Source organism: Rhincodon typus, chromosome 11 (assembly GCF_021869965.1).
Source record: "Rhincodon typus isolate 14 chromosome 11, sRhiTyp1.1, whole genome shotgun sequence".
NCBI lineage: Eukaryota > Metazoa > Chordata > Chondrichthyes > Orectolobiformes > Rhincodontidae > Rhincodon > Rhincodon typus.
Genome location: NC_063342.1, coordinates 23,233,989 through 23,244,131, shown reverse-complemented (window position 1 = coordinate 23,244,131; position 10,143 = coordinate 23,233,989). Strand labels below are relative to the sequence as shown.

At 37.7% G+C, this 10,143-nt stretch overlaps 1 protein-coding gene across 1 annotated transcript in view; it reads left to right on the top strand.

Moving 5' to 3' along the window:
- LOC109911908 (SLAM family member 6-like) overlaps positions 1-9,822 on the top strand; it is a 15,217-nt gene extending 5,395 nt beyond the window's left edge. The window contains exons 4-5 of the mRNA XM_020511282.2: positions 4,133-4,228; positions 7,352-9,822. Coding sequence (XP_020366871.1) covers positions 4,133-4,228; positions 7,352-7,467 — 212 coding nt within the window. The 3' untranslated portion in view covers positions 7,468-9,822. The remainder of the gene's footprint in view (positions 1-4,132; positions 4,229-7,351) is intronic.
- Positions 9,823-10,143: the final 321 nt, after the last annotated feature.

The window sequence follows — 10,143 nt, the reverse complement described above, 5'->3', positions numbered from 1 at the left end:
TACTATCTCTGAAACAATTTTAACCCCACTGCGAAGCCTCTTCTAAGGATGCCTTTTCTGAAGAAGGGTCTAGGCCCGAAACATCAGCCTTCCTGCTCCTCTGATGCTGCTTGGCCTGCTGTGTTCATCCAGCTCTGCACCTTGTTATCTCTGACATTTTTCTGTCATTATTTCCAGTATTATCTAAAGTAAAGATAAAAGCTACTTTAAGATTTCCACCCTGTAAATTCAAAATGAACTGAAAGATTCCAATTAAGATTTTAAGTCTGTTACATTGTAGATTTATATTTAGTGTGTGTTTTTGGTTATTGTTTGCCAATTGTTTTTTATTTTCTTAATTGACATTGTTTCACTGATAATTGGGATTGACTTAAAATTATAATGTTTTTACAAAGGTTGAACATTGGTACAAGTCACCAAGTTATAACAAATGTTTTGCAAGCCCTGAGAGATGCAAAGAGGAGCAACATAAATGGAAAAGGAATGAGCTATGAGACATGGGTTAAAAAATAGTCTAAATTCTATACTCCAAATAGGCAATAGATGAGGACTTATTTCATTGGCTTGCACAAAATATTGGATGGCTTAGTTTCAGTAACTCCTGAACTTGGAAATAAAACAGAATAATAACACAAGAGGCTGTAACTGTAAATTTACAATGGATTTAGATGAGGAGGAATTTTAGTTTCATTCAGAGTTAAAAATGTCTGGAATACCATATCAGGTGCAAAGACAGAGCTTGCTGGAGAAACTCAGCAGGTCTGGCAGCATCAATGAACAGAAAAACAGAGTTAATATCTTGAGTCCGGTCTGACTCTTTTTTTTTCATTCTGAAGAAGATTCATACCAGACTCAAAACTTTAATATGATTTCTTATGTCATAGATGCTGTCAGACCGGCTGAGTTTTTCCAGCAGTCTCTGTGTTTGTCTCAGATTTTCAATATCTGCAGTATTTTGCCTCCAATTTAGCTTGTCAGGTAATGGATGCTACTGTGACAGTTACAAAACTAAACTAAGATTTGGCATATTTTCTTTTCCCTCCTTGAATTCCCAGGTTTATAAGTGTGGCGTTATAGGTACCTATGTATCTTTAAAAGTGTAGAGGCATACAATACATTTTGCATACATAAAATTTACGGTTGAATACAAATGTTAAATTCTGCATCTTTGTCATTATAATATAAACCACTTAATCCTGCCAGTTTTGTTAAAAGCAGTGGAAAATATCAAGTAAGGTCTAGCTGAGAAAACAGTTGTCGGACCCTAATAACTTCTAACCACAAATTTTGACCGTAGATTTCATCTAATGCAAAGATGAATTTAAGCTTCTTTCTAGTCTTGTTTACTTTGTAAATCTTAGAATAACATGACAAATTTTTACTGAAACAATTCTGATGAAGTATTGCAAAGGAATTCTGCAACAATGGCAAGCTATAAATCTAACTTTTTAAAATTGCATATGGCTTAGTGCTTACCTGGACAATATAGCCGTGAATAATCACTATTGTCTTTAGCAATTATTTTCCATTATTTTCATATTCATGAAAAGCTTATTTGCATTCACCTGGGTATTCCTATACCAATAATGAATGATAAGCTATTTTAAAGATTTTGTTTCACAAGACAGAAACAGTGCAGGACCACGGACAGGAGAATGCATTTTACTAGCGAAAAAGAATTATCAATAAGCAATTATACTGTGCAAATTTTGAAAAGATTAGGTAAAAGAGCATGAGACTGCTCCTGCATCTCTCCAGGAAGCAACAATTACTGCAGTTGGCCAAATGCAGAGAAATCATAACAGCATTGTGGAAATCTTAAATGTTTCGAATTGCAAATAAAATTAGACCACTGTGAGATTGCAATTTTACTAGAAGTGGCAAGAAACAGAGGAGTTCTTCAATAATGCTCTTGCAACATTGCTACAACTGGCAGCGTTTTTAATCTGTCACCACTTAAATCCATAATCATCCATTCTTTGGTAGGATCGCAACTGTCTACATCAAATGGATAAAAACACTTTTTAAAAAATTATACTTAATTAAAGAACTTCCTCAGAAATCTGAATGAATTTCCACTTTCTTTTCATATAAACTTTTTCGTGATTATCAATACATCAGGGAGAAAAAGAGGTTTAAATTAAGTAAACTCATTAGTAATTTGCTGCAGAAGGAAAGTTTGTAGGAAATAGCAGAATGACTACAATAAGAATTCAGCAGAATCTCAATGGTTCAACATAAGTGGCTCTGCTTAAGAAGCAAATTACTAAGAATTTAGCAACAATATGTTTAAAGACTAAACACATTTTGAATTGATATTATGAGGAATTCAATCTGAACAAAAAAAAAACTGCAGATGCTGGAAGTCTGGAACAAAAGCAGTTTGCTAGAAAAATTCAGCCAGTCTGACAACATCTGTGGAGAGAAAGCAGAAGGGTCACCGGACCCAAAACGTTAACTCTGCTTTCTCTCTACAGATGCTGCTACATCTTGTTCAGCAATTTCTGCTTTTGTTTAGAAACTCCATCTGTTGGATTCTTTGTCTAATAGAATTCTCCCAAGTCCAAAATTTACACGGGCAAAATTCAGGTTTATCTGTCTAACAAAAACAGCAGCAGAAAGAAAGTGACCATTTTATTCGTATGAGTTGGATCAGAATTACAAATGTTTACCTGCAGCTTCTGTCTGGTAAAATCAGTACTACAATTTGCGCACAAATGCAGAGATTGTACTTACTCAGGGCATAATGACAGCCAGAATAATTCTAAAAAAGGGACATTGGACAAAAATGTTAACTCTGATTTCTCTCCACAGATGCTGCTGGACCCACTGAGTTTTTCCATGAATTTCAATTCTTATTTCTGATTTTCAGCATCTGCAGTTCTTTGGGCTTCTTTTGTTATAGAGTAATTCTGATAGTGTACAGTATGAAATTGGCAATAGCATGTCCTCAGTCCATTTTGCACCTTTCCAAACTATACGTAGATTTGAAAATAATCATTAGGAGAGAAGCAAAACAAACTGCAGGCTTCTTATCATAATATAGTATCACACAAAGTCAAAATTACTTCATTGTGTAATATATCTGAGGGTTGGGCATTGATGGAGAAGGGAATAGACATCCTATGTCTTTGGTTGTTTTCTCCACCAGGTGAGACTGAGAGGAAATGCAATTATTCATGCCTTGTGTATCCTGGCGTATGCAAATACTTAATTGTCATAGTTTGGTCCCGAACTTTGTATCCTGTAGAATAACTGAAAATCATAAAGCTACATATAGATGAGCAAGGCCATGCAGTCAGTCCATCTACTGCCTCCACTAAGACCTACCCTTTGACCAGCACCACTTCCTTGAAATTTAGATCCACTGTCCTACTCAGGAAAGCCATTGTACATTTGGAGAAATGCTTCCTGACCTAGTTTTGAATGAGCACGAGTCAATAACTGTTCTAAATCAAAACATTATGAACATCCTAAACTTCTTAACGAAGAGCCAAAACAGGTTTTAGATTGTGTCCTTTGCTGGTATCGTTGACAATTAAAATTGCTATTCTCAGTGAATGTGACAGCAGCCTTCTAATATTGCAGAAGATAATCCCAACATTAATACTTTGGTCACAAAACAGTTGAAAGACCCTTGGTTCTGTATTTTGCTCAGAGCAAAACAGATTCACATGAGCCAAATTTAAACAGTGTGGTTGGAGTCCAAGATTGTATTCATGGGCACAGTTGGGTATTACAGAATGAAATGATTTAATATTTTGTGTTTGTTTTAGCATTTTGTTGCTGCAATAAATGTATTTTTTAACAGTCACGTACTTTTTTTTAAACAGAGGAAAGGTCTTTGCTCTCTTTGAAAGTGTTGAAGAATTTACTCAAACATTGTTGCTCATTATTTCCGTGCTGTTGCTGTAACGCTATTAATAACTGTCCCACTTTGTTCCTTGGATGTTTTTTCCGGGACCTCCTGAAACTTGAAACAAATGTAAAGTTAGTATTGATTGCTGGAAAAGTGTTGTTGGAGTTTCAATCTGAGTAATAAACTATGCCCCTAAATGACTGAGAGGTTTTATGTTCTTTACCAGTTTTCTTCAAATTGAATTTGTACTTTGTTCCCTCCTCCCCACTTTAGGCATTGCGATTGGTGTCTCTGTGCTTGGAATTTGTGTAATCTGCGTAGTAGTTATATATTTCATAAAGAGAAAGAAACAAGAAAGTATGGAAGCTGGTAAGTGAGATTTTTGTCTGCCTGAAGGTACACTTTGATATACCAATTTTCTTTTAATGAAATTTATTTAGTCACATTGTCAGTAGGAAGTTTTATTTTAAAAGTCAGTCTCTTGGTAGTGCAGAACTTTAATTTTACGAAAAAGAGGAATGTGTTGTCAATTTTTTTCTGCCTACACTGATCAGGACAAATGCAAGAATACCAGGTTTCTAATTTCACAATTTATACTGCAGTGGCAAGAGTGCTGGTAGTTTGTTTGGCATGTCAACTTTGATTGCCCGAGGCATTGCCATGGAGAAAGCAACAAAGAACTGTAAGCTCCTGGGTTTGTTTGTCGGTGTTGTTGGCTGGGCCAGCATTTATTGCCCAACCCTAGTTGTCCTTGAGAAGGTGATGGTGGGCTGTCTTCTTGAACCATTGCAGTTTACATGCTGAAGATTGATCCACAATGCCCTGAGGGAGGAAATTCCAGGATTTTTAACACAGCAGCAGTGAAAGAATGATGATATAATCTTCAAATCAGGATGAAGTCAGAAGACACACGACACCAGGTTATATTCCAACAGGTCTATTTGAAATAACAAGCTTTTGGAGCACAGCTCCTTTGTCAGGTGAACTCCGGTGAAGTAGACTGCACCTGACGAAGGAGCAGCACCGCAAAGGCTTGAGAGATTTCAAATAAACCTGTTGCACTATAACCTGGTGTCATGCGACTTCTGACTTTGTCCACTCCAGTCCAACACCAGCACTTTCACATCAAGTCAGGATGGTGAGTGGCTTGGAGGTGAACTTGAAGATAGTGGTGTTCTCATGCATCTGTTGCCCTTGTCCTTCTAGATGGACATGGTTGTGGGTTTGTAAGGTGCTGTCTGAGGATCATTGATGAATTTCTGCAGTGCATCCTGTAGATAGTACACACTGCTGCTACTGAGCATTGGTGGTGGAGGGAGTGGGTGCTTATGGTTGTGGTGCCAGTCAAATGGTCTGCTTTGGCCCAGATGGCATCAAGCTTCTTGAGTGTTGTTGGAGTTGCACCCATCCACACAAGCAGGGAGTATTCCATCACACCTCTGACTTGTGCCTTGTAAATGATTGACAGGCTTTGGGGAGTCAGGAGGTGAATTAATCGCTGCAGATTTCCTAGCTTCCAACCTGCTCTTGTAGCCAGTGTGCTTATGCAGCAAATTGAATTTCTGGTCAATGGTAACCCCCTAGGATGTTGGCAACATCAAAGAATGTTAAGGCTGGATGGTTAGATTCTTTGTTGGAGATGATCATTGCCTGGCATTTGTGTGGCGCGACTGTCACTTGGCACTTTTCAGCCCAAACCTGAATATTGTCCAGATCTTGCTGCATTTGGACATGGACTGCTTCAGCATCTGAAGAGTTGTGAATGGTGCTGAACATTGTGCAATCATCAGTGAAACTACTCATTTCTGACCTTAAGATGGAAGGATGGTCATTGACGAAGCAACTAAAGATGCTTGTGCCAAGGACACTATCCGGAGGAACTCCTGCAGAGATGGCCTGGAACTGAGATGACTGACCTCCAGCAACGAGGATCATCTTGCTATGTGTCAGATATGGCCCCAACCACCAGAAAGTTTGCCCCCAATTTCCATTGATTCTAGTTTTGCTCGGGTTCCTTGATGCCACACTCGGTCAAATGCGGCCTTAATGTCAAGGGCTGTCACTCTCACCTCACCTCTCGAATTCAGCTCTCTTGTCCATGTTTGAACCAAGGCTGTGGGGAGGTCAGGAGCTGAGTGACCCTGGCAGAGCCCAAACTGGGCGTCACTGAGCAGGTTATTGCTGAGCAGGTGCTGCTTGATAACAGTGTTGTTGACATCTTCCATCACTCTACTTGTGATTGAGAGTAGACTGAGGGGACAATAATTGGTCAGGTTAGATTTGTCCTGCTTTTTATATACAGGACATACTTGGGCAACTTTCCACATTGTCAGGTAGATGCCAGTGTTGCAACTGTACTGAAAGAGCTTGGTGAGGGGAGTAGCAAGTTCTGGAACACAAGTCTTCAGTACAATTGCCAGAATGTTGTCAGGGCCCATAGCCTCTGCTGGATCCAGTGCCTCCAACCATATCATGATATCACGTGGAGTGAATCAAATTGGCTGAAGAGAGGTATCTGTGATGTTGGGGACCACTGTAGGAGGAAATCATCCATTCGTCAATTCAAGAATGGTACAAGACTTAAACATATTCCTTTTGTTTCCAGAGAACAGCTGTTTGCAAGTGAACAACAAGTCTCATGAGTTAGCAAATTGCATCAGTGTACTAGGCTGACAACTCCCAGCTCTATCTCATCACCACTTCTCTCAAGGTAGAGCTGGGTATCATATACATGTGAAAATGAAGGCTGTGCTTTCAGATTATGTTACTGAAGGGCAAAATGTCGAATAAAAAACTAAGTGGTGGCCAAGAGTAGACCCCTAGCAGGCACCAAATGTAACCATGCAGGAGCAGGAAGTGAAACCATTGCCAATTTTACTCTGGATATTACTAAATACATAAAAATGGAACCAAGTGACAGCATTTGGGTGGGAGTTTTGAAGAAAGTGATATGATCAAACATGTCAATACAAGAAGGATAAAGAAGAAAATTTACTGTTCTCACGGCTACGTGGAATATAAACTGTGACTATAAACAACTGTTTTGGTACAATAGCAGGGTCATCGTAGGAAAGGAAACTGGATAAGAATGCTGTCAGCTGAACCACTATTGTACATTTCAGCCATTGCTGTAGGTGCAATTCAGTTCATGTGGGAAATTCATCCAGGATTGAGAAATGCGACTGGAGATGTGCAATAATTTATCATTGAAAAAAGTAGTATCAAAGAGTACCAGAGACAAGAAACAATTATTATATTTCTGGAGGGAGATGAGGTTGACAATTTGAGTGAAAATATATGGTTAAGATCAGTTCAAAGGAAGAGGACTCAGTCATATTCCTAAATTTCCTAATTTGCTAAATACAATTACTCTAGAAGAGCCAACAGAAAAATAATTTATTTCTGGATTGTGACCTGGGGGATGAAGACTGTGAATACAAGTAATGACAGTGAATGTTACTAATTTTCTCATTATTATTATGATGATTGCAGGTGTGAAGAGCAATGAGAATTTAAATAGCAACACTCCAATGGTCGTTTATTCAACTTATGTAGGAACATTTGCTAACTATGGGAAGTCACGTCAAAATACTTGGGATCAAACGTGACAAGAACTTTGTTGTGCAATTTGTTTGATAAACTTGTTGATGTTATTTAAAACAAACAGTGGAACCTCAATCATCTACACTCCCGATGTACACCTTCTTCATTATTCACAAGAAGTTTTGGCAAGGACAAACGCCATGGAAATAGCTAAAACACTGGATCCCCTCGTACCCACATTCTGGTGGATCCATCACACTCCTGGATCTTCCCTGCTGTCAAACTGCCCGGTTCCAGTATCACATTCTTATCTTCAGTAATTCTGTTAGTAATAGTCACAGCATTGAGCTTTGTGCAGTTTGTCTGTTTAAATGGAGCTAGAATTTAATGGGCTCCTGGTTGGTTAGCAGGCCACACATGATGGAGGGTTAGTTTAAAGCTAACACACCTAGCAGAAAAACTGACGTGACCATATTAACACCCCCATTCGCAATCTCCTAAGATGTCAATGTTAAGTAAATTCAGGAGATATGTAGAACAACCAGCTGATCTGACCACATCAGTTGGGTTAAGGTTCCCCCATGTTGAAACCAACACTACCTAATACAATCACAAGCCAGCTTTATGTTCATATCCACCAAGCAAGTCAATTAAACAGGCAAGCCATGCATTGATAATAAAGCTGCTGACCGTACACTGCTAATTTTAACCCTTTAGTTCAAGATCTTATGGTTAACAGAGACCAGATTTTGCTCATTTTCTAGATCACTGGTGGATTCAATAGGTGCAGGGACGGGACAGAATTGGAGCTAACAACTATATTGCAAAATAAACTCAGAAATGGGAAGACCTTTTGCGGAGGTCAGTGATAACTAAGAAACAACACATTCAAATTCAAATCAGTTTTAATTGCAGGAATCTCAAATCTGTGCTGATTTCTTCTACCTGCCCTTTATGCAAGAGAATCAAATGTTTGCAAACTTCTGTGATACCAATTCATTGCACATCATTAAAAAGGAAGTGGCCTGGATGTTCCAACAGCCAGAGAATCAGAGGAGACTGGAGTTACACATTGATAACCTGCAAAATCCTAGACACAGCAGACACTCTGGGAACTGCCCAGACAATTGAAGACATGGGCAGATCCCCTGAATCTTGAAAATTCTGAAATAGCCCTCAGTTTCCAAGAGTTCAGAGGGGTCAGCTTCCTTTAAGTTGATAGTTACCCAGGAAAAGTTTGAGAATTAAAAACCAAATGTAACCCCTTGGTAACTATTAAATCCCCAAACTATACCTCCAAACTATATTTCAGAAGGAGCCAGTATTGGTATTCACATCTAGAAATGTGGAGCTCAATATTAACAAAAAAAAAGTTAATAGACTATGATCACCACTTCTTGAATCTCCAGTTGTTCCTAAACTGATCAGATTTACAGTACTAATAAAGATATTTACAGAATTATCATCTATTTTAGTTTGTGCATATGGTTATTAAACATAATTTAAGATGCAATTGTTGGAGCATTGAGGTGACTGTGGTATAAAAACAGCAAGTGCTGGAAAAAAACACAGATGGTAAGAAAGCATCTATGTCGAGAGAGAAAAACAGAGTTAACATTTTGAGGATATGACCTTTCTTCCAGTTCTAATAACGAGCACTAATCGGCTGAGTTATTTTTTTCCAGCATTTTCTGTTTTTAAGTCTTCAGCATCCACTTTTCAGATGTAATTCTGGTCCTGGACTTCTTGCCTGAAGCTGTTCTTCCTAACAACATATTTGCCAAGTTATTGGTATCAAATTTTTCCAAGATATGAGTGTCTTAAAACTGGGCTGCATGAATATTCGCATGGAGATACTCAACATTTGAAACTCATTTTTGTTTTTGTCAGCTATTTTGCTGAAGTTACTAACCCTTCCGTTTTTGACAGTTTAGTGACTCTCTTAAAGTGCTGACAGGGGAATTTGATGTAAAAAGCTTAACCGTCAGCATATAAAATGTCAACTCCTAATTTCAAGGAAAATGATCATTAAATGTTCTGTGAGTTCTCTTGGTTTTCTAACACTGTTTACCGTTAAGCTTTTTGAAATTGAAAGTGCAACCCTGTGTTTTAATGTGCATTTTGGTTTACTAATCTTCCATATTTTATGCAATTGTGAAGATATTTATGCTCAATAAAACCTGGACAGTTTTGACAAAGTTATTCCTTCCTTTGTAATTTTTACTTCCACTTCACAAAATTGAGATCAAAAATTCCCTATGGAACAGAAATGACTTCTTTGCAGTCTTGACTGAATTCTGATAATTTGGGATTTTTTAAAGTGATTACATTGAATTAAAACCTTGCTATTTATATATAAATTAAATTGTTTTGATTTTGATGCACATTAAGCTGGTATTTAATAAACAAAACTTTCATTCTCATTGCATGACCCATGTTTGCATTATTTTAAACAAATTAGATCAATCTAAGGACACGATACTGATGTGTAGTTTTGTCCCACTGAATTAATTAAATATATTTGTTGGTTAAAATTTAAGGCAGCAAGCAAAGTAAAAATGTCAGTGTATAAACTGAATAAATGAGCTCACTGTAATATTTAAAATATGTGGAAAAGAATTGTGGTAACATTTTGCAAGTGATATATCATGACACAGCATTATTTCAATGTTAACACCTGTTGTATGTCCAAACAAATTTTGAGAAGTTTGTTGTTTCACGACGGGAGAGAAAGATTGAAA